The 24694-nt window shown below is 34.8% G+C and overlaps 3 protein-coding genes across 4 annotated transcripts; 2 read left to right on the plus strand and 1 right to left on the minus strand.

Moving 5' to 3' along the window:
• Positions 1-1571: 1571 nt before the first annotated feature.
• LOC7456373 (uncharacterized) lies at positions 1572-3954 on the plus strand. The gene is made up of 4 exons (XM_002313756.4): positions 1572-2350; positions 3104-3196; positions 3433-3512; positions 3680-3954. The coding sequence occupies exons 1-4, from the start codon at positions 1706-1708 to the stop codon at positions 3804-3806; spliced, it is 945 nt and encodes a 314-aa protein (XP_002313792.2). The 5' UTR covers positions 1572-1705; the 3' UTR covers positions 3807-3954.
• Positions 3955-6488: 2534 nt separating this feature from the next.
• On the plus strand, positions 6489-8933 carry LOC18102141 (uncharacterized). Its single transcript, XM_006379185.3, has 3 exons — positions 6489-7299; positions 7668-7834; positions 8554-8933. The coding sequence occupies exons 1-3, from the start codon at positions 6664-6666 to the stop codon at positions 8678-8680; spliced, it is 930 nt and encodes a 309-aa protein (XP_006379247.3). The 5' UTR covers positions 6489-6663; the 3' UTR covers positions 8681-8933.
• A 453-nt stretch (positions 8934-9386) lies between these two features.
• Positions 9387-11205, minus strand: LOC7464026 (protein RADIALIS-like 4). 2 transcript variants are annotated; one of them, XM_002313008.4, is made up of 2 exons: positions 10314-11205; positions 9387-9580 (listed from the first exon to the last, which is right to left on the minus strand). In XM_002313008.4, the coding sequence occupies exons 1-2, from the start codon at positions 10586-10588 to the stop codon at positions 9463-9465; spliced, it is 393 nt and encodes a 130-aa protein (XP_002313044.3). In that variant the 5' UTR covers positions 10589-11205; the 3' UTR covers positions 9387-9462. The 2 variants fall into 2 exon arrangements, with proteins under 2 accessions (XP_002313044.3, XP_024464935.1); XM_024609167.2 differs by having other exon boundaries at positions 9387-9605; positions 10314-11180.
• Positions 11206-24694: the final 13489 nt, after the last annotated feature.

Here is a 24694-nt window from a genome sequence, read left to right on the forward strand (position 1 = left end):
GCCGAATGAGCACGTGTTGATTACTTAGTTCCTTGTAACCTTGTAACCATGGACATACAAAGATCTTTGTCAATTAAAATACTTTTTGTAATTCGTCTAGTAGGTGACCTAGTGGTAAGAGCTTGAGGTTAAGAGGTTTGCTCCTCCTGTGATCTCAGGTTTGAGTCTTATGGTTGCTAATATGATGGTTACTGGAGGTTTACATGGTCGTTAACTTGAGAGCCCATGAGATTAGTCGAGGAGCGCGCAAGCTGGTCCGGATACCCACGTTGATAAAAAAAAAACTTTTTATAAGTATAGTGACTAAAATAACCTTTTATGAAATCAAATTTATCGTTGGACTTCTCCTTGAGAAAATGGAGGATCCACCCACCATCACTTAAACTCCTTCCTTCCTCCTTTAATATTATTATATATTTCCAATTATAGAACGACAGCTGGTCTCCATCTATTCATTTCACATCCTTTCTGATCCCTCCTTCCCGTTGCCGACAAAAAATTCGCGTTTGCTGTTTCTTTCAAGGTGTCTCTTCCCGTTCTGGATTGAGATTAACGTTTGGCATCTAGACTTAAAAAAATGCAAGCAAGAATGATCAGACTAGGAAGTGGGTGTGGCCTAAAACCTTAATTTGCAGATAATAATAATTTTTTTTATTGATTAACTTTTTTAATAATAAATAATTATAAAAAAATTTAAAAAATAATTTTCCAAACATCACTTTTTATTAAACAAAAGAGACCTTGGCTGAATGTATTGATATGACAAGAAGAGGTTTCAAGTGATTGGGATCAACTTTAGATCCAAGAGTTGTGAAAATTCAGAAAATCAAAGAGAAGATATAAAAATGGTTGGTAATGAAGAATGGATGATAGAGCGTAATAATAATATAATTTATATATTAAAAACTCATATAATAATAAGTAAAATAGTTTTTTAATATATTATTAGAATTTTAATGACTAAATGGCCACAAATTTAAATTTTAATATTTTTATTTATTTAATAAAAATTAAACATAAAATAATATAACTTATATATTTATAATCAGTTCAAATTTAAATAAACTGAAAAACTAGCCGGCGATCATTATCATGAGAAGTTTCTGGGTCCAACTCGCAAAAGGAAAGGTAGTCCTCTCACTTTGATAAGAACTAAGCTATCATTATCATGTGCATGTGAGCAACATTAATAAAACATGCAACAGTTTTTTGGCTGGGAAGCTCCCGAGACGACAAATTTTAGGTTGGTGAATTATTTTGCGCGACCACAGTTTCGGGAACAAGTTTTCCAGATGATAAGACCGGAGACTCTACTATGTCCTTTCAAATTGGATTCGAATAAAAGAGATATGATATTAAAATTTTATTGTTTAAGTAATTGCAATTTTGAGTTATATGATTTTTTATTTTATTTGATAAAATTAAACATAAAACAATAATAAAATTGTATAAATTTTAATTTTTAAAAACCTTTTATAAAAATATATATTAAAAAATAATATAAATTGTATGCAAGTAAATATATATATTATATAACATCTTAAACTTTTTCCCTTGGCGGAAAGGCAATAATACACCTGCAATGCAGTATATATAACCACAAGGGTCCCTCACGAAGAAAAGTATCACCCAACATACCATAAATTCCTCCACCTTCCCTTCTGTGTACACAGAAACCTAGACAAATTAGGAAGATCAGAGAAAGATGAGCAGTATAGCCATTTACACGTCCTTCTTGCGTGCCATATTAGGGCTAGTCGGAGTGAGACCCCAGTCAGTGGAGATTGAGCCAGGAACAATCGTGCACATATGGGCTCCAAGTGAAACTGCAAAGAAGACTACCAACAACCTCAAACAAGCCGAGAACAAACCGAGCAAACCTGCTGTGGTGTTTCTTCATGGTTTTGGATTTAATGGCATTCTAAGTTGGCAATTTCAGGTGCTAGCCTTGGCTAAAGAGTACTCAGTTTACGTGCCAGATTTCCTCTTCTTTGGAGGCTCGATCACCGATAGAACTGAGCGGTCACCAGCTTTTCAAGCAGAATGCATGGCTAAGTGTCTAAGGAAGCTCGGTGTAGAGAAGTGTACCTTGGTTGGATTGAGCTATGGAGGGATGGTGGGGTTCAAGATGGCTGAGATGTTCCCTGACTTGGTCGATTCCTTCGTTGTGAGCTGCTCTGTTATGGCCTTGACAGAGTCCATTAGTCGTGCTAGCCTTGAGAGAATTGGCTTCCCATCGTGGGTAAAACATTTGGTTCCTGACACAGTCGAAGGTGTGAAAAAAATTGTAGACGTTTCCACCTACAAATCTCTGTGGATGCCTCACTTTTTATACAAAGATGTTTTCGAGGTAATCTATCTTATGCTCCTTCTTAAAATATTTATATCATGTGCTAATTAACTTTTGATCTATAAAACATAAGTGAAGGTCGAAGGAAGAAAGAACTGCCCCACATCCTTTCTATGGGTGCTTTATGTTGCTGTCAGTCGTCTTTAGATGCTGATAGGAACGCATAATAAACTTTTCACGGGGGCACTAGGATATGCATAGGATTTATATTATTATTTAATATATATTTTTGAGTGAAAGTTTTCTAAGTATAAAATTTATATAAATTCAAATTATTTTATGTTTATTTTTTATCAAATAAATAAAAATAATAAAATTTAAATTTATGATTAATTAATCATTAAAGTTTTGATATTATATTAAAAAATTAATTCAATTCAAAAACTTAAACTATCAACTAATATTTTACATGACATTTGAAATCAAGGGCACTCTTTAATGTCTATGTCCTTTGATTGGAGGTTATAAAATTCTAATAATGGTATGCTTATTTTTATTTCCTTTTGAGAACCTGATAAATAATAACGGTGAGGAAAGGCTGTGGGCACTAATGGCCTTTGGATTAGTGGTGGATCCGGTGGTGATTGCAATGTAAGTTTAGAAGGTATCTCATGGAGAAGGAAAAAAATATATATAACATCGGACTAAGCAACCTTTTCCTTTCTTGATTTTTGCCATCCATCCTCATTTTTCTTTTATTCCAGAAATTAAATAGCTCATTAATTACTTTTTGATAATTTTCAATGCCGACAGACCGCATATAATATCAACAGGAAGGAAAGAGTAGAGCTTCTGGACGCCCTCATCGTAAAGGACGAGGACTTCAGCCTCACTTCTTACCCTCAGGTCACAATTAACTACACACACACACACACCACATCATAATTAGAAACTCTTGACCTTTGCTCTGCCAAGGTGGCCTGAAAACATGGCATCTCGCATCTGCTGAAGGAGCATATCCAATCACATTGTGCAAGTGTAATTCATGCCGAAGCATCTGCTGAAGGACAAAAAAAAATGTAGCTTCCATGGCCCCTCTTCTTCACCACTCATTATTCATTTAATATTCTTGATTTATGCAGAATACGGCGAAGAGGATACATCTCTTATGGGGAGAGGAAGACATAATTTTCAACATGGAAGTCGCTCGCAATTTGCAAGAGTGAGTATAGATGACACCATTTAATTATTTAATTAATCTTACTTGGCATTAAATCCGACTAGATAGAATTAATAAGACAAAATTCTTTTCGCTAATCCAACCAGAGGCAAATCTTATCCTTGCATTAATTAGTTAATTATATTTTGAAAATTGAACCATGCTCGCAGGAAATTACTAGCTGGGAAAGCACCATTGCATTACATAGAGAAGGCAGGCCATGCGGTTCCATTGGAACGCCCATTTGCCTACAACAGGCAACTCAAGAAAATTCTTGTCTCTTTGCATGGAGAATAAAAACAAAAAACAGTGCGACGGCCTTATACCCGTCTCGCAATTATTGTCTGTCTTGTTTATTTTCGAGTTGGGTATGGAGATTTGATTGCCATAAATTATGTAAGTCATTACATGACGAGTTTTAAGTGAAGGTTGAAAGTTTGAACAAGTTTTCCAGGCAATTATTAACCAATTATTGTCAAAACTACACAATTAGATTGATAATTAAGAATTAATTTGAACCTTGACTGCTTAAGAGTCTGCTCGAATTGTACAATCTAAAAATACGTCCAAGTTAAACTTATAATTGAAGCTGTATTAGTCTGTCTCCCGGTAGCGTTTGGTTGGGATAAAGACAGTATAAATAGAAAAGTATTTGGTTAAACAGATAAATAGAGATATAAAATAAATTTTTCTCTATAATAATTTTAAAGTAAAATTTTATATGTAGAAAACATGAGTTACAAATGAGACATGTTTTTAAAAATAATATTTTTTTATTTTTTATTTCTAAAGTATTATTGTAAAAAACTCTCAATTTCTAATTTTTCCAACTAAGACATGTAAACATAAAAATGATTAATATAATAGTTTTAAAACTCAACTCGGGAGTCGATTCAGGATGAAACTCGGGTCACTGGTCAAAGCTCGGGTCACAAGTCGAGTTAACTAGAATATATGGATAAAAATAGTTATTATCATAGTTTTAAAAACCGACATGAGAGTTGACCCGAGAAAAAGTTCAGGTTATGGGTCGAGAGGGTCAAATTGGCTGACCTGGTTTTTTTTCCCAAAAAAGTCAATAGGGTTTTGACCTGTGTTTTATCTCGAGTTGACCTGAGTCTTTGACTGAGCTAGGTCGAGTCAATTCTTCCTCTATTTTTTCTTAAATTTGGACCAGTTCGGGCCCCTGATCAACTCGTCAAGTTAGTCATGGTTTCATAACTATGGTTCTTATAATACTATTAATTTCAACACTTGATATAAAACTAAAGTGAAAAAAATAAAATATTATTTTTTTAATATTTTATTCTATCTTGTCCACCATAATCGAATAAGATATAGAGACAATTATTTTATTTTGAATATCACTACTAAACATAATTTTATCACAATCTTATTTTTTTGTATTGTCTTCTCTATCTCCACCAGAGTTTTAAAACCCGGACCGGCCCGACGGGCCGACCCGGGACCCGACCGACCCGGGCCTGGGACCGGTCCGGGTGGAGGCAAAAACCCGCTTGGGAATTGGCCCGGCGAAACTCGGTCGACCCGACGGGTCGACCCGGGACCCGGTCCACCCGGTCAAACCCGGGTGAGACCCGGCTGATTTATATATCATCGTTCCTTCAGCTCTTTCTTTCATCAATTCTTCAAGATCTCTTGCTATCCTTGATCTTTCATTCAACCATCTTTCTTCATCAATAGTCCCCTGGTTGTCCAACTCCAGTGATAGCCTTGTTGATCTTGACCTATCTGCCAACCAGTTACAAGGTTCTATTCCAGATTCTTTCGGGAAAATGACTTCTCTCATGAATCTTCATCTTGCCGATAATCAACTTGAAGGTGGAATTCCAAGATCCTTTAGAGGAATGTGTAGCTTACATGAGCTAGATCTGTCCTCCAACAACCTCAGTGGACACCTTCCACTAAGGTTGCTGCTTTAAGATGACATAATAGTTGTGGTTGTGAAGGGAGGCATTGCTCTTGTATTTTGTAATCTCTTCTACGCCTTTGAGAAGGAACTTTGAATCCTAAAATTGAGGAGGTGATGGTGGGCTTGTGGTGGCTGTGGAGGTGGTTTGTAAAAAGCGAGATAGGGATTTGTGTGTACTGTGTTGTGAGGGTAATTGTGCTAATTTTATAAGGACAAGCAATGTTTGGTTTTAGATCTGTCAAAACATGAATGGCAAGCAGGGTTGTTCTCTGTAAACTTTTCTTTCTTTCAACGACGCTTATTATTATTATTATAGGGCAAGCAAGAAATTCTTTTTTTTTTGGGTTGACCCGGGTTAACCCGGGTCAACCCATCTGACCCGTGACCCAATCATTATACCGGGTCGATTACCGGGTCGGGTTTAAAAACTATGATCTCCACTATCTTTGTCTCTTTTATTTCGGGATAGTAACCAAACGCTACTACAAAAATTGATCGATAATATTAGTTGTTTTTATGTGAAAGTAAGAAAATACAATCTTATCATCTGGTTTTGACAAATAAATTTATTGGAAATTTTTTTAAATTAGCATTTCTTTTTAAAAGTATTATTAAAATAATATATATATTTTTAAAAAATAACTAAAAAAACAATAAGCATCTACTGTGACTCATTTCATTCATTGTTTGTTAACCTTTCTTTGAATTAGTGGATTTATCTAGTAAAGATAGTTATAATAACATCAATGGTGTCATAGTCAATTCTTTGATATACTTTTAAAATCATTTTTTTTATTTTTTATTTTCTCTCTTCTCTTTTTTTTATGCAGCTCATTTCGTATTTTTTTTAATGTCTCGAACAAACTTAAATTTTGTATTTTTTAATTATGTTATGAACAGACTATTTTATTATATATATATTTTTTAAATTATGTTATTTTGTTATTATTATTTAAAAAAGTGCATTTTCAAAAAAGTTCTTTTTAAAAAAAAAATCAAATTTATTTCGCGTGATTCACGAGTTAATTAAGTAATTGTTTCTAACAGAAGGTCAAGTCAACAACGCAAATGAAAGTAGCCCCCAAAACTATAATGCAGGTGGACCGATTAGAGTTTATTTGATCCAATATATGAGGCCACCATTCCTTCTTTCTTGCTGCAGCAAAGCCAAAATCAGCAAATCACACACACACCCTCGACCTCGAGCAAGGAAAGAGAAAAATGGGGAAAAGCTTAGCAATGTACATGTCCTTGTTGCGTGTCCTATTGAGGCTAGTCGGCGTGAGATCCCAAGTAGTAGAGATCGAACCAGGGACGCTCGTCCACTTTTGGGCGCCAGCTGAAAACCCAAATAAGACCAAAATCCACAACCAAGCCAAGAGAAAACCTGCTGTGGTGTTTCTTCATGGTTTTGGATTTAATGGGATTTCAACATGGCAATTTCAGATGCTAGCTCTGGCCAAGGACTATGCTATTTATGTTCCAGATTTCCTCTTCTTTGGGGGCTCATTCACTGATAAAACCGAGCGGTCACCGGCTTTTCAAGCAGAATGTATGGCCAAGGGTCTAAAGAAGCTTGGCGTGGAGAAGTGTACTTTGGTTGGGTTAAGCTATGGAGGAATGGTTGGCTTCAAGATGGCTGAGATGTACCCTGACTTGGTTGATTCAATGGTTGTGACTTGCTCTGTTATGGCCTTGACTGAGTCCATCACTCGTGCCGCCCTAGAAAGAATCGGCTTCTCATCATGGGCAGAAGTCTTAATTCCTGAAACATTTGAAGGTGTGAAAAAAATTGCAGAACTTTGTACCTACAAGTCCTTAGCGATGCCTGATTTTTTCTACAGAGACATTTTCCAGGTAATATCCTCTGTCGTACTTCTTCTAATACCAACAACTAGTTTTTCACTTGATAAAATCTCTGAGCTAGAGGACAATCTTTCTATCATTGCCCAGTCGATTGCATTCAACTTCCCTCGAGTTTTTGTCTTTCCACTGAACTATGTAAAACATTTTTGTTCCCAGTCCCTGGGGAGTTTAGCAATGCAATGCTATCCTAGATTCAACTAACAGTACATTTTTTTTAGATATAAATCAACTAACAGTCTAACATGACATGTAATTACTAACTTATGCTTTTCAAAACAAAAGAAACTAATATACAAAATTATATATATAAAAAAAACACAGGAATCAAATTATAAATTACTTGAAAACTCATGCTGCAGGATATGTTTATAAATCACAAGAAGGAGAGAGCTGAACTTCTGGAGGCACTTCAAGTGAAGGACAAGGACTTCTACATCCCTCATTACCCACAAGCACAGAGGATACATCTCTTATGGGGCGAGGAGGACGTATTTTTCACCATGGAAATCGCACGCAACTTGAAAGAGTAAGTAGTCTATTACACAGCGAGACATTTATACAATTAATTTCTTGGCGAGGTCACAAGTGTAATTGGAAAACTTTTTAAAGGGGTTTAATTGAAATTATTTTAAATACAAGGATGGAATTAAAGGATCCTAATTGAAATTCCTCAGATATAGGGATGAAGTCTTACTTTTCAAATAACTTATGGGGACCGTGGCCCCCCCCCCCCCCCCCCCCCCAAGATAATAAGATGTAAACAGGTAGTCTTGAAATGCAAAAATGAAAAAAAAATCATTTTAATTTATTTTCAAATAAAAATTATTTTGAAACATGCACAAGTCATACTCATGCAATCACTTGTTGCCATAGTTTTAAAACTCAGCCCGGCCCGACGGGTTGACCCGGAGCCCGGGACTAGAACCGGGCCGGATTGAAGAAAAAATAAGGAAAGAAAAAGTCTGGCGTGACCCGGCTGACCCGATCAAAAATCCGGTTACAACCCGTTAACTTTTGTTTTTCTACTAAAACGACGTTGTTTTGATTTTTTTAAAAAAATAATAATTGACCCGGATCGACCCGGTGACTCGGTCAAAACTCGAAACCCATGTCTTAGATATGACCGGGTCTAAAAACTATGCTTGTTGCTTTTCATTTATGTTCAGAAGCAATTAAATAATTACACGTAAATATAATTTCTTAAGCTGCACACTAGATTAATTATATGATGAAAAATGATTACAGGAGACTACTAGGGGGCAAAGCGACGTTGCATTACGTAGAGAAGGCAGGGCACGTGGTTCAATCGGAACGACCGTGCGCTTACAACAGGCAACTCAAGAAAATCCTTGCCTCTTTGTATGCAAATTGACGGAAAGCAAAAACAGGGAGATCTGATTCCGTCCATCAATTGTTGTTTGAACGGAATAAAATGGAGCTCTGCATCGAAATCAATGGTTTATAACTGGTTTGGATAAATAAATAAATAAAAAGGAGTTGCAAAAATGAATTTCGTGTATGTTTTATTAAGGACTCGATCCCTAAGTAATTTAGTTTTTTTACATTAAAATGTTGGGTTGAAAATATTTGTAATTTTTAAATTTAATAAAACATAGTTGAAATAATGATTAATCTTTAAAAAAAAAACTTGGTTGATAAAAAAACCCTCAATGATTATTATTTTTTTAGGCCTATTTAACGAAGTGGGCCCAAATTGTAATGACGGCCCATTTCAAGAGGCCTCTAAATGATTCGGAAATCTTGATCTAAGTGGAATTAGGCGGTGGTTGGGCTCTTCAACGAACTGTTTTATGTTGAGAAGTCCAAAGACAAGGTCACCTTTCTGGTAATCGGACATCACTCGAACCTCGAACAGGACTCAATTTCTTGCCGAGGTTTTCTTTGATAACCTCTCTTCCAGGCAACCTTAAGTGTATACGTGCACAAAACATGAACCAGATCTGGAAGGAAGAACATAGGACCGCATCCCTGAATTACTGGTAAAGATTAAGTTTGCAGCCTGTGTCATCAGTCTATTAGTGTTCATTTTATTTTCTTGTTAATCAGAAGAGCGATGGTGGAGCAATGAAGAACATCTTACTAGCATGGATAGTTTCATCACAATGGAGCTAATGGAAGATGATATGAAATGAATCATAGTGCAGAGAAGGACAAAGAAACAGAGTTCATCTCATGATGATAGGAGCATCCACTTTCCACAAACTTGCCTTCAGGATGATAAATAGGTAGCCTGTCGGAGTCTTGGACTTCACTGCAGGTTGAGATACTTCAGAAGCCTATATATAAAGCAAACATGGTTAACTTGATTTTATTTATTCTCCTCTTAGAAATAGGACTCTATATTCGAAGTGACCTTTTCATTAAAAAAAAAAAACTATTATTTTTCTCCTAGTTTTTTCCTCCTTTTTTATGATCACAAAAATAAGTAAATATCAACATAAAGAATTAACAAAAAATACACCTATAAAATTTATATACAACATAAGATTTTTTAAAAACTAGAATTATTATTATATTGGAATAATTTCTTAATGTTGATTACACCTACAAAATATGAAAAAAAAGTCAAAGGATTAACACAAAATCCTATTTGTGCTTGATTTTTAACTAGGAACAGGATAAGAAGTTATTGAAGAAAGGAGTTTGAGGAGGTTGGCTTTTGGGAACGAAGACACACTGATGGACCCCTTTAGAGCTAAAGTTTCCCTTTTCACTCTTAGCACATGGACCTACCCTGCCATGAAATCCTGGAGGACTCTCAATGAGTCAATATGGAGATTGCCAGTTGCCATCTGCAGTTTGTTCTTATTAACTTCACTAAATGGGCATAAAGATTTCGACATTGAGACTTTAAGTTTTAGAATTATGGTTCTTGGTGTGATTTTGGTAATGAACACATGTTGGATCCACTATCTACAGTGCCTGACACATTGTAGGCGTTCTTTAATATAACAGTGCATATGCTTAAGAAAACAATGCATTACCTTTCCTCTTCGTTTGTGTTGTTGCAGCTTCCACTAGACTTGTACTTAGGAATAGGAATGCGGCCAGACTCGATATGTTGAAGATCTTCAATAAGGATTTCATAGTGTTTCTTCACTTCCTCGGCAGATTTCACACCACCAACAGCTTTGGCTATATTTTGCCACCTGTCCGGTGTGTCCTTATCAAACAAGGCTAGTGCCTTTTCAAACAGTTTGTTTTCCCTTGGTGTCCAAGCGGATCTAGAATTTCTGGAAGCTTGATAGCTTGAAGACATGTTCTTGAATGCCAAGTCTAAAATTTTGATGGAAAGAGAGGGTGGGACTCTTTGCAAATACAAAAATAGGAGTGCTGATCACCAAACAAGTGAATATAAGAGAGCAGGTTTTAAATGAAGAGGTGATTTGTGATTCTGATTGACTAGGGTGCAGTGCTTATAAATGGCGGAGAAAGAGGTGGTAGTGGTGGTTGGTTGGAGCCAGTTGGAGAATCTATGTTGCCAAGAGGTGGCGTAAGGAGTGACAAGTCTTCTTTGGAACCACTAGATGAAGCAGGACAAGATACAGACAGGGGAGAGAGGAATCGGTTTCAATTTCAATTTAAACTTTTCCCGATGCTTTTCCTTTCTTTTATAATATCCACAGAAGCTTTCCTAGGTTATGAACAAACTAGTTTCATTACAAACAACCATGTAACTACTACCTAGCTATTAACTAAAAGCATATAAGAAGAAGCAAACCCATCTCCTTGATGTTTAAGTTGCATTTCATAACTGTGTAGCTGAAAATGCACTTTCATGGACATATATAGGTGGTATTAATGTTGAAGCATAGATAAAAGGAAGGCAAAATGCAGAAAATCCGAAAGTAGAAAAGGGATTGAGGGTAAAAAAATTAGTGTTCAGGACATAACACCAAGTAGTACAAGAAATGGCGAGATGTGACAGTTTTAGAGGAAAGCAACAAAACATGGAAAAGCCAAATCTGAGACAAGAAAGAAAGCAAAAGAAACAAAGAAGGGAAGAGCTATGCAAAACTTTATCGGTCAATTTCACTATTTGGAATAACTGGCCATATCGTTACCTTATATTTACCCATTGGTGATTTCTGATGGACATAACTGGCCATATCTTTATCCTATAAGAGTAAAAGATGAGATCTTTTTAACAGTGATGATGATGACATAACAAGAAGTGTGAAAAATAGCAATCCAGTAATGGCATGCTATCAAATACTGCAATTGATTTCTATGAAGAAAATGGATAGCAATCTTTTATCGTGTCAGGCTCGAACTCTTGGCATCAGATGGCAGGAACCTGGCATAATCTTTTGTATCACTGATGACTTACTGCCAAGATTTTAAGAGAGCAGCTAGCTAGAGGTACCCTGCTGGATTTATATTCATTCAGTTTTGATTCGTTTCAGACCTTTGGAATTGGAGTTTCGGATTTTTGCTGGTGAACAGCATACCACAAGGTTCTGGGTGGCTACTTGACACCGAACCATGACATGTATGTGTGTGATCACTCTCATTGTTTCGCTGCTGGATCCCTTCAGGTGCTGCTGGTTTCCAAGGGGATTTTGCCCAGTTGGCAATTCATTTCTTCATATTTTGTCTTGTTAACAATTTTACTTGTGTTTTACTCTCTCTTTTTTTCAATTAATTTTCAAGATAATTAACAGAAGGTTCCCTTGGAGTGATCACACATGTAGCTTTTATCAAAACCAAAATATTCGGGGATCTAAATGTGGTTATCGTGTGTTACCATGAACAAAGGCAACATTGATGTGTCTTCAACGAGGGCCATACAAATGATTGTTAGGTCATATTCTTGAAAATAAAAAAAGAGAAAGAAAGTTTGATCCATGTCTTGGTCCATGCCATTAATCATTCGTCTCATGATGGAGAAACTTCAACATCATTCGTTACATGATAGAGAGAGTTCATAGAAGTGCAATTTTAATTGAGCAAGGAACAGCCCCAGTGGTTCATGTGGCTCAGGGGCAAAATGTTATTACTTTGCTTAGGTTAGAAACAGAAGGCCATAACATTCCTCTGATGATTCATGCATATCCAAATAAGAACTTGGCACTTCTGTTTGTATAATTGAATTCGTAAATTCATATTTTGTGCTAACAATTCACATCAAGCTAGAGGGGCTAGCCATGCTTAGCACATAAATATCATTCCCAAAGCCTGATGAACAGGTTGTCAAGCTAGTTATTGTCGGTGTTGAATAAAAAGGAAAATATTTCTATTAAACACTCTAAACTGCTGGCCCAGTTCATTCGCTTTTCTCAATTCTTGCAGTGGGTTGCTCTGTCGTTGTCAAGATAAATTAGGTAATGCTGTTCTGCACATAAAGAATCCTAGTACATGTGAAAAGGGAAGGATTATTTCAACAAGTTCATCACCCTCGGCTGGAATGCCCCTAGTTCCAAATCTTAAAGTTAACCTCGCTTAATGGCTTCATTTCAGAAGTCACAAAAACCCAAGTTCTATATCAATATCAGTATTCTATATGATTGAGAAAAACCACCTTTTGTTGTTGTTGTTGTCTCTATTTCCTCGTTAATTGGAACATCCTCTCTATCAGTAATCAGCTCCTCCACAACATTGAAAAAGTCCTATGTCACCAGTTCCTTGTTCGCAAGAGCAGTGTGACTCGGGTAGCAGACTGGGGATATATCTATTTAAAACATCTCTACGGGCTAAATCAAAACCTGGGTTTCCTACAATGGGCTTAAAGGAGAACATTGTTCGCCTAGACCAATTAAGCTAGTAGAGATGAACGGGGCCTGGAACAGCCTTAATTGGTGGTATCTATGCCCTGTCTTTCGTTCCCTAGTTCTTTGCTACTCTGGCCTCCTGTACAGTGAAAAACTAGCAAACGAATAATCGGGTCAAAACTCTTTTCTAAAGTAAAATGAAACAGTATTCTCTTTTCTTTTTAATGTTTAATCCTTTTCTTTGTGACAGAGATGGAATTTTTCTACAAACAAGACAGTAAATTCTCAAAGCAAAGTTATTAAATGAAATCTGGTTTACAATCAATACACTTTTGAAAGAAAAAAAAGAGGGAGTCCCAGAAGATTTTGATGAATTAATGTAGAACTAAAGCACTTCAATTGTGGAAAGAGTAGCATCCAAAAAAGTTATATCATCAAATGTTAATTGAGGTGAATTGAGCAGAAGAATGATAAAAGTTTAACTGTCAAGTTGTTAGACTTGCCATCATCATGGACTCCATGTTTTCTCTACAGCTTTTGCCTAAAGGAGTATAAATCATTTCCATGACGTCAATAACAAAATTTCTTCATTTTGTCTTTGAAATCCTGCGGCTTTTGATTCTTTAAGAAACCATTTCACACTCTCAAAATCTTTATTCCTTTTGGGCAGTCCTTCAAAACCATCATGTAACCAAAGACCATTCCTAAAGTGTACTTTCCCCACACATGAATGCTCAAAAAGACACACAAAAAGTTACAATAATGGTGGTAATAATAGCAATAATCTAATAGCTCAAACTTATCATCATATTCTAATAACAACTCCATACAGCTGGATCTCTCAAAATCATATTGACTTTGCCTACACCCATCATAATCTTGAAGGACTCTCGTTTCCTCACCAGCTTTCCGGTTGGAGGAACCCACAGTTTTAATTGCCCAATCTTCGTCTAAAGGCCTTTCTGCTGTCTAGGTAATGAGTCCACACTTTCTCATGGGCCTCAATGCCATCAACATCAGTATTATAATGCTTGAAGTGATAGAAAGAAATTACTCAAGAAGGTTCAAAATCAAATACAATATCCATCGAAAGTCCACTAGGTGTACAACGGGTCTAGCTTGTATGGACAGATTAATACCAGGCCATTATGCTCCTGTTCTATGCAGCTACAGAGTTGTATTAATGGCTAATTGGCGCATATATTATGTGCTCATGGGGCCACTGGGCAAAATTTGTCTTAAATCTTAATGCTCATAGCAACTCTAACACAACAAATTCCAATGGCAATTATTGCCCTCTCAAGTGCCTCACGTAGCTAAGGATTGTTGAATGTTGCTCATAGAAAGGGGGAAAAATTAAAAGACGGTTGAGTGAATTAATAGAATATTGACTTTCCCATTATTTTGTTTTAAAATTTATTGCTTCTAGCTAGTATTTCATAAGAATTAAGCAGCATTAAGCTGGAAAAATGTCAAACCTCATTATATAATGTGAGCTGAAAATAATGAGAGTGAGAAACATGAGCTGCATTTGCAAACAGCTGGAGAACTAAATCAAGCAATTATTCATTTGGTACGACATCTGTCCCCATGTAAAATCCTGAAACGATGCTGTAACACAGCACCTCTTTTGCATGGCCTCCTTCTGTTCTTCATTACCCACTGTCCCATAATGATGCGAACCCATGGATGTGACATCAAGATTAATGTTGCTGAGGAATGACCTCCATGTATTAATTGTACTTGAAGACAAATCGGTGAAGGGCGGTCTAGATCATGCTAAGTTGTCTGTGATTTAATATCTTAGCGATAATGTTTTGAGGCGAAATTTTGGTGTTTCTTGTGGTAAAACCTTGAACATTAATTGATTTCCTTTCAGTAGAGTTGTCGATTCAGAGCTAGCTACTACAGAATGTGCACTATATATTTCGAGGACCTTTCTTTTTCTTATCTTAATGACTGCAACTGAGCCCCGGAATCTTGATCAGTTTTAAGGCTTGTCAAGAACTCTCTAATAGTCTAATCAAAGGTATACATAGAAGCAAGTTGCATGACTTTCAATTTTATATATCAAGTTGGAATTCTACGAATAATTGGTAGGTATTGAAGGAGATTGGAAGGGGACATATATAGACAAGGCGTGAGTTAGTGCATGCAAGGAAAATATAGCTGTGTTATTTAGAGATTATTTGATTTAATATTTGCCTAAAAATAATGGGAACACGCCCATATGGCCTTGTAATAGTGGCAAAGATCCTCCAAGTTCTTGCTTAGTCCTTATGGCCATCCTCATCACCAGTCACTTGTCCTTTTCTCACCCTAAAACATTCTTTAAGATGCCCCAATATCCCAACTACAAAGATCTCTCTTCAACGATAGAATATATATATAAACTCAGGCCCTTCATGTTGCTTGTTCTTTATGGAAACCCAGGATCTCTCATGTGATATTGTCTCTCTTGCTTCTAGCTATTTTGTTGTACCACCCAGCTCTTCTAACAAAATGGGTTTCCTTTTCCTTTTGTCTTCGATCCTGGGAACAAATAATTAAGGTTTCTCTTAGCATTCCTATTTAAATACTAATGGATCTAATCCTTTTAGTATATCTTGACAGAGACAGTACTTCTATTCATAGTAATATCTCAATTCATTTTAAGATTGACTAATAATTAGTTTCAAGCAATGATATTGCTTAACAATCATACAGAACCTACTGCTTGCAATAACGCTTCAAATGGGGCGATGATGGAGAATTTTGATCACCAGTTGTTGAAACCATTAGATATTCTTGTACTTGGTCCATGCTTCTGGTATGGTTCCACATATGTAACAGCCAGCTAAAGCACATACAAGACATTTTAGCTTGGTAGATAAATTTCCAAGGTGGCTGGAATCTTTGATAAAATTGCCTAAACACGTGACGGCCGCATCTTGGATAAAATTTAGCTCTGGTGTTCTTGTCGTGAATATATATGCAATCATGAACGCCCAGCTGTAGCTAGCTAATGGTGTCCACATTGTTCTTCTCTAAAGAGGCTAGATAGCCAGGACTGGAAGTGAAGTCAGATTATAGTAGGATAGAATTGGCTTTATGATCATCTGAAACTCTGAAAACTTGGTCCAGGCATGTCTTGACCCAATCCACAGAGCGTGCTTGTGGCATGTGGGTTTGGTTTCATGTGAAACAGATTTGGAACATGGGGCTTGTCTCTACACTTGTCTTTTGATACTGCAACTGGCATTTACTGTCTTTGACCGACCCTTTGATGTTTGACTAGACTTGTTTGCATACATGCATCCCTTCCATTTATCTATGACTTCTTCCAAAAAAAAAAAAAACAAGAAGAAGAAGAGGAAGAAGAAGAAGAAAGAAGAAACAATAGCCTTTCATTTGTGTTCTATCTCTACTCGTAGATATCCTAATACTGTTCAATTCCTTTCACTTTCCTGAAAACACATTTTTTCGGTTCAAGAAAGTGAAGCATATTTTTTACAAGAATTTGCTATAAAAAATACTTCCTTCTTTATGAAATTTTCAAGAATTTGTTTTCCCGTAATTTATATAGACAAGAGCATCTCTTGATGGAACAGGAACGAATCTTTAACCTTTCTAACCAAGAGATAGTTGGAGTTCGTTTGAGAGTAGAAGTAAGGTTGATTTTTAAAATATTTTTTATTTAAAAATAGATTAAAAAAATATGTTTTTTAAAAAATATTTTTAATATTAGTATATCAAAACAATCTAAAAAACACTAAAATAAATAATTTAAAATTAAAAAAATAAAAATTTTCAAAAACAAAATTATACCACAGTGACAAACAAACACCGCACCCTATCTCTGCATCATAAAAAATACACTGACATTTCATATAACAACCATAAACCTTTTATTTTCATAGTAAAAAGAACAATGCAGGTAAATTCTAAGATGTCAGGAAAGTCAAATTTATGAGAAATTCATCGTGAGCTTCGAAGTCTTTTTATAGATTTGACAAATCCCAGCAATTTTAAACGAGAGATTGTGTAATAAAAATGCTAAATGACATTGTATACTTATGCACATTATCATTTCGGATTCAATTTTTTTTTCTTTTTTTTAAAAAAGGTAAAGATAAAATTCACATACTGTAAGAGAAAACCTGAAAGGTGAAAATTCGAGCTACGGCTAATCTTGGAAGCACAGACTGAGACTGCCACAGACATTCCACAAATAATGGGGCCAAAAGGTAGACATTGGACAACGAATTCTGAGTCTTGATAAGTTGCTTTCACCCTCTTTCTACTTGAATGTCTGCCATCACAAAAAGAAAACCACACTCTTCTAGGCCCAGATGTACAATCTATCTGGGTCCGTTTGGGCCCATCTGATGGTCTCATTTTGGTGAGACCCACTTACTTTCCCTCCGCCACAGAGAAAAGGAATGAACTAGTATAAAACTAGATATCTTGCCGCGCGTTGCCGCGGCCAAATTAAAGTAATTTCGGATAATAAACCATGACAAAATAAACCATGATAAAATTAAAATCAAGTCCCTAAAAATAAGGTTAAAAAATTTAAATGATAAGGATAATGTAGTAATTATATTGCTATATACAAAAATACACTTGTGCAGAAAGCATTTAAGGGTTACTTAGTAATTTTACTGTGTATTAAAAAATCTAATTACCAAAATAACCTTGTACAATCTTTAAAAAATATTTATATTACAATGAAAAGACTATATTATCTCTGAATTAATTAAAGTATAACCATCAATTTGTTTTATGGTTAAAGGGGCAGTGTGTTTTTTTTAAAAAAATTAAGTAAAAATCACCACCTTAATCAGGTTAAAGAAACAACTTTTCATGAATATTTTTAATATTAAAATTGATAGTTATTTTTAATTAAATAAAAACGATATATGATTAACATAAAAATTGATATAAAAATAATTAATATAATGATAAAAAAAACACACAACCTACAAAGATATTTCCAAGTTATTACATGTACATGTCATTTGAAATGGAGAGCCACGTTTGTTTCTTAGGGTACATAAATAGTTTTCATTATATTATTATAGGTGAAAAGAGAGGAAGATGCTGGTGTGAGCTGTGAAAGCTAATAATAGGACCTAACTTTTTCTCTGTTCCCGCACCCCATTTATAACCTGTTTGGATCATACAATGAATGGGGAAAAGAAACAGGATTCATGTACATGATGACTTTCTTTGTTTTCAGGTAAGCAATAATTCTTGACTTGGAACAAGGTAATGGTAGGAGAATTGAAATTGAGGTTCAAATGTTCAATCACTTCGTTTTATTTCTCATTTTTTGTGTCCCATTGACCAAAGTTCAGGAGTAATGGTAACAATAAGATCCCGGAGACTATTAAGGAGGAGGAAGATACGAAAATTTTGGGGAACCCCATGTTCGATAAGGTTGATCATGACGTGCAAATAATTACGATTTAATTACGAAGAACTTTTTCTAATGGAAGAAAATAAATGATCTAATTAAGCAATGATAAATCCTTTAATTAAGCAAATTCCTTCATACCCACTTCTATTCAAGTAAATAGAGCCGAACCTTCATAAAAACTTGTACAATATTATCATCATCTCTAGTGTTCAATATGTTAAAATGAAGAAGGATATACATCTAGTACATCGATACATTTAATCTTGCTCATGTCAAAGAGTGATGTATTTATTTTAATCTTGCTCGATCGTGTCCTAGAAGAGAAGATTTTGGAAGGGCATACATCTAAGAACACGCAACTGGCACAACAAAAGATTGAGCTTTCTGTACATATTGGCATCACACGTACGTCAGGTTGTTGGATTGATCAAGGAATTAGGAACCAAACTTATGCATATACTCACAAATTCCATATATATAGATGCTTTTCCAAGCTGACTATGCAGCTTGAAGCTGGTTTCTTTGCCAAACTGGTGATTCTGTTTTCTGCTAGGTAGATATTACTCTGATCGCGACCATGATAACTATAAATGTATTATTTTTGGGTGGATCGCTTACTGTTAATGTAACCTAATTCTAATTATTTTTGGCAATATATTGTTATTTATTTAGAAGGAAGATTGAAACCTTGTCGTCGCTGAGAAAGATTGCTTTCCAACAAAGTTTCGAGTTCCATTCTTTTATAGAGTACAAAAAATGATGTAAACATATCGTTTGTTCTGGACATGCAGCTTTAAATATAGAATCTTTATAATGGTAAGAGGCAAGGAAGAAATGTTGCAATGCGTCATCTTTCTTGCTTAGCACTTGATTATCTCATGAAATGCACAAAAAGTTGAACATCTTATAGAGGCGTGTCCATGGTTTGTTGGTGTTTCTTCAAGATTAGGTAGTGTTCGAGAGAGGCAAATTGACACCAGATGAGATATGAAAGAGAAAGCTTGCAGCAGTGTGAATATATAACTAGGCAAATTTGCCTATAAATTATGCTATATATATATATATATATATATATATATATATATATATATATATATATATATATATTATTTGAGCACTTTGAAAGATGGATGTATAGATTTTTAATAAGCACTCGGTGTCTACGTTTGCAAGAACTCATATTTACTCTAAATATTTTATAATTTGCTCAACATATTACTTAACGAATATTCATATTTTTCTCAAAAAATTTCGAATTTGAATCTTTCGTATTATGATAAAAAATAAATATTTCAAGTTATATTTAGCGGAAGTTATAATTAATGTAATTATAACCAGGAACCACAAATATATTTATTTTTGAGAATCGGATCTATAACAAAGTCGAATATGTTCCATAATGTTTAGTTATTTTGGGTAATTGGGAAGCCCGTGCATCTTCTTTCTTCTTCTTCTTTTTTCCACAACCACATTGAATCACAACTCCCATCTTCTGGCCTCAAAAACCAAAAAAAAAATAAACAGATTAAAAAATAGAACACACTGATTCATTAAAAAAATACCAGGCCCATGGTATTCGTCTGTATATGATTGGTAATGGAGCAAAAGACAGAACAGTTTCCAAAGAGCCCAACATTTCTCTCTCACACCCACACATACACCTCGAGACCTTAATTATAATAGAGACGAGAGGATCTGCAAGAGCTAGGATTTCCTTTACATCGGATCTTCTGCAATCTTTCATTGCCTCAATGTTTCCTTACCCATCCCATTATATATGTATCTCTCCCCTCCATTATTGTTTCGATTCAAAGATAGTATAGGAGGACCTTCAATATTATCTCTCGAGTGTCAATTAGTAATGGTGCTTGTATTTTTCAATTAGCTGATAAAACTGTGCATGGAAAAAGTGGGATGTCAGTTACCTTACTCCCAGGTCAGACATCTATAAATTCTATTGTGGCAATTAACCTGATGAAACTGTCCATGGAAAAAGTGGGATCGATGCCTGTTACCTTACTCGAAGGTCAGACATCTATAAATTCTATAGTGGCAACGTGAACTCGATCAGTTTGGTTGCATTGTATAATCCATGGTTCACCTCTTTCGAGGGTTTAGTCCAAGGCAGCAGTACGTACGTGGGTTAGCTTGCTAATTGTAATCGAGGATGATTTTTTTATTGAGGTTCAGATATAGAGAATGTATATATACCCACAAACAAAGCCTACTTCATACTTGATTGAAAATAAATTATTTTTTTATTGTGAAAGAGAATAATTATTAAAACGGAGAAAAAAAAAGGTTTCACGTTCCCATCTCATCTCTTTTATGAAATTTATAGTATCCGGTAATTCCTAAAGTTGAAAGACTAAAAATAAAGAAAATCCATATTCTATGCCAGAACGGGATATCCTTTTACAAACAAGGGTGAGCAGAGAACTCACTCTCATTTTTTGGAGGTCTTTTAAGTCAAGGCAGGGAAGGAGGGAAGGACAAGAGTATTCGGAACGAGAAATGAAGGCGGGGAGCACCCATTGAAAAACCTTAATCCGGAGCCATAATCGGATTATCTTTAATTAAAAACGAGACATTTTATTTTATTTTGAGTATATATACAGTGAAAGAAAATTAGGGCCGGCAACTAAGAAATATGCCATGTAATTAAATGCAGAAAAAATGATGTTTTGAGAGGATGTGTAATCATTTGTAGAATCCATGATTCTTGATAAGGTCAATACAATTGCATATTTATCAATTATTATATATCATAAGATCACAACCGATCTGTTTAAAGAAATTAAAAAATGACCGTAAGATAAATTATTTTCCATTTTCAATGTACGTTGTTTGCCTGTGGAATTTGCTAGAAAAGAACAAAATCCCACTTCTAGCTAAATATTGTCGTTTCATAAATCAGCAAGAAAAAACCCTTAATTAAATTAATATTTAATATCGTATGATCAGGAGTATTCATGTGATCATGCAGAGCTATGTTGCACCCTAAAGGAAAAGCATTTTCGGATAAAATACACTGTAGTTGTGGCTGTATAAGTCAAACCCAAACCCCCAAATATAAAGTAGAAACAGCTTGATTGAGGTAAAGAAAGCCACCAAAAACTTAATGGGCAACAAAACAGTAGTTTTCTATCGATCCAGGCAAGGAAGAAAGTGATGGGAGAAATGAGAGTGACAAAGATAGGTCCCATTAATTGCCTTTAGTTGTGGTATAATACAAGACGTCCATGTGTAAGTTTAAGCAACTAGCTAGGGGATAAGGAGAGACTTGCTGCTTAATAATAAAGTCGAAGGAGGAGAAATATGGAGCGAGGGGACCCGGTAGGTTATAATGGAAGTTGCCTTCATCCTCTCTGGAATTGTTCTGATCACCTAGCCAAATTATATCTTGTAAACCCTTACCTCCCAATATCGCTTCAAGCTTGATTTGGGCTCCAATATACTGTTAATATATTGACCAAAAAAGAATAATAATAATAATTATTATAAAGCACATGATTGTTCGTGTTAAATTTGTTAAGGTCTCGCCATGCAAGTGACATGTTATGGCACAGTATGTGATGTTTACTTTAGAACAATGATACGAGAGACAGCTCTAATGTCGAGACAACTAGCCCATGTAAACGCAGCCCCGTGTCGTTTCACTGAAAGGTTTTTTTGTTACCTCTCGTTACAATGACCAAACGATCGATTATACAAGGATGTGATAGCGATCCCTTGACATATATATTATACGTACACAACAATATTTCAAATCCTCGAAGCTTTTATTAGGTGTGGATCTGTGACAAAAAACACAACCATAATATATCTGGTACGCTGTTACATATTTCATATATATATATATCACTGTTCTAACCTAGGATTGGTGTCTAATTCAACCGTCTTTCTTGACCATACAGTTTAACCTGGTAAGTGTTACTCTAGATCTTGAACTTGTATCGGTCTAACTTGCTGGCTAATGCAAGTTAGGGACGGAAACTCCTGTTTTATCCGCTCTGGTTGTTCTGATTTTTATATTCTTTAGCTTGATATAAATATTTAAAAAAACTAAATTATTTTTATGTTTTTAAAAAACGAAATCATTTTCCACGTGTTTTATATTTTTAAAAATAAATAGAAGATAAGAGCGAGCTAGCTTCTTATTCCATGTAGATTATTTTTATCATAAAATAAAATAGAAATTAAAATATTTAAAAATCAATTTATATTAAATTAATAGCTAAAATTAGTTGAAGGTAATTGAGGTGACATAGCATGCAATGACGTAATTGAGTCTCCAGAAGGCTTCTCACACAAAAACAACCTTCAAACAACCAATACATAAGACACGTGATTCTCACGAGTGGTTATTTAAGCTTTCACTGGGCATTGCCTTTACTCTCTCTCTATCTCCTCCGCAATCTCTTACACGTGATTTCCTTTACCAGCTGCCCATGAGAAAAATCAAACACCCCGTTTCTCCACGTCATCTTCCATGTCAGGTCAGAATGCACTGGTTAATCAACAAGTGTAAGCGTGCATGTGGGTCGAGACGTAACCCGGGCCTAGTTGACCGCCATCCTTCACGGGCCCAATAGAACCCAAAGTTAAACATGTAGAGCCCATAATGCCATTATGAGGTGATCGAGCTTTTTCTTTTAAAAAAATAAAAAATAAAAAATGCAAGTATGATAATCAAAATTAAATAGTAAAATCTCTTAACCATCAAACCAGCTCACTTATATAGTAGTAGTATTTTTTAATACCATGTATTTTCCTTTATTGTCTATTGAATAAAACAAAATCACACAATTTATATTTTCTGAATTATTTATATATATGAATAAAATGCATGGGATTTGATCTAATATTCAAAACCACATCTATTATACTAATGATTTTATGAATTAATTTTATAAATAGCACTCACAATATCTTCCTATTGAACGAGGTGTGGGCAAAAATTAAATGAGAAAAACATGGCCAGAAAAAGATGTTCTCTCTCCCTCTCTCTGTCTTTTCATTCTTTTTCCCTAGTCATGCGTGTTTTTGTACTCTGATTTCTTCTTCTTTATTGATGTTGAGTAACATCGATCTCTTGCTTGTCTGTAACGCAACTACTCTCTTTTTTCAATGGGGATATTAAGAGTGTGGTAGTATTAATTTGTTTTAAAAACATATTTTAAAAAAAATTAATTTTGATACTAGTGTATCAAAAATAAATAAATATATATATATAATAATCTTTTTAAAAAAAATAAATAATTGTTTACAAAACCACATTTACCGCACTCTACAAAATAAAAATAGCTATATATGTAAAAACTCGCGAACAGCACCCGCTTGCTACTGCAAACAACACTTAGTGCTAGTTAGCTAACCATTCACATCATAGCATACAGCTAGATAAGTAGTGTTTGGCATGTTTTTGAAAAATAATAATTTTTTTATTTTAAATTAATATTTTAATTTTTTTATTATTTTAATGTATTGATATAAAAAAAATTAAATATTTTTAAAAATCATCATTACTGTAAAATCAAATACTATATAATAACTCAACACAATTATTAAGAAATTTAAAGATATAATAGATCACTTTTAAAATCAAACCCGGTCAGGTTAAATTAAAAAAATATATATAAAAAAAATAACTAAATTAAAGATATTATCATTAATCCTGAATTTAAAACTCCCTCGAGCTTTCAAATAATGTGAGAGTTGCTAGTATTTAATTGAGACCTGGCATGGCATAGATCCCAATTTGATGAAAGAAATATCGAGAGGTTAATTGAAAGGAAAACACGTTTTACATGTGGATGCATGAATGACACGAGTTTAAGCATTTTTAATTGAAAGCCGGAAGGAACACCGACACCCTTGCTCCTGCTCAAGGATAAATTGCTCGTCTTGTACTTGATGAAAGTAAATTTTGTTGTAATGCGTGCATGCTACCCACACATAGACGGATAAATTCGTTCGATTAACATACAAAATAACAAATAGAAAGTTAATATAATAGTAAAGTTTTAACTAAATAACATATTTTTAGACATTGTAATTCTGAATTGCAATATCAGTTAAATATTATGACTGAGAACCACAATAAAATATTAATTGATGTTTCACTTATCCATAAATATATTTGTTAGGCCATTTACGTAACACATCTCGAGTAGATTATTATCTAATTATGAAAAACTCATACCTGACCTCGTGCGACCACATCTCATCTTGGACCTGGACCTGTCTCACT

Source organism: Populus trichocarpa, chromosome 9, assembly GCF_000002775.5.
Source record: "Populus trichocarpa isolate Nisqually-1 chromosome 9, P.trichocarpa_v4.1, whole genome shotgun sequence".
NCBI lineage: Eukaryota > Viridiplantae > Streptophyta > Magnoliopsida > Malpighiales > Salicaceae > Populus > Populus trichocarpa.

Coding starts and splice junctions, on each gene's coding strand:
- LOC7456373 (XM_002313756.4), top strand. CDS start 1,706: ATGAGCAGTATAGCCATTTACACGTCCTTCTTGCGTGCCATATTAGGG. Junction 2,351..3,103: donor TATACAAAGATGTTTTCGAG/GTAATCTATCTT, acceptor CAATGCCGACAG/ACCGCATATAATATCAACAG. Junction 3,197..3,432: donor GCCTCACTTCTTACCCTCAG/GTCACAATTAAC, acceptor TGATTTATGCAG/AATACGGCGAAGAGGATACA.
- LOC7464026 (XM_002313008.4), bottom strand. CDS start 10,588: ATGTCTTCAAGCTATCAAGCTTCCAGAAATTCTAGATCCGCTTGGACA. Junction 9,581..10,313: donor AACACAAACGAAGAGGAAAG/GTAATGCATTGT, acceptor CTCAACCTGCAG/TGAAGTCCAAGACTCCGACA.
- LOC18102141 (XM_006379185.3), top strand. CDS start 6,664: ATGGGGAAAAGCTTAGCAATGTACATGTCCTTGTTGCGTGTCCTATTG. Junction 7,300..7,667: donor TCTACAGAGACATTTTCCAG/GTAATATCCTCT, acceptor CTCATGCTGCAG/GATATGTTTATAAATCACAA. Junction 7,835..8,553: donor ATCGCACGCAACTTGAAAGA/GTAAGTAGTCTA, acceptor AAATGATTACAG/GAGACTACTAGGGGGCAAAG.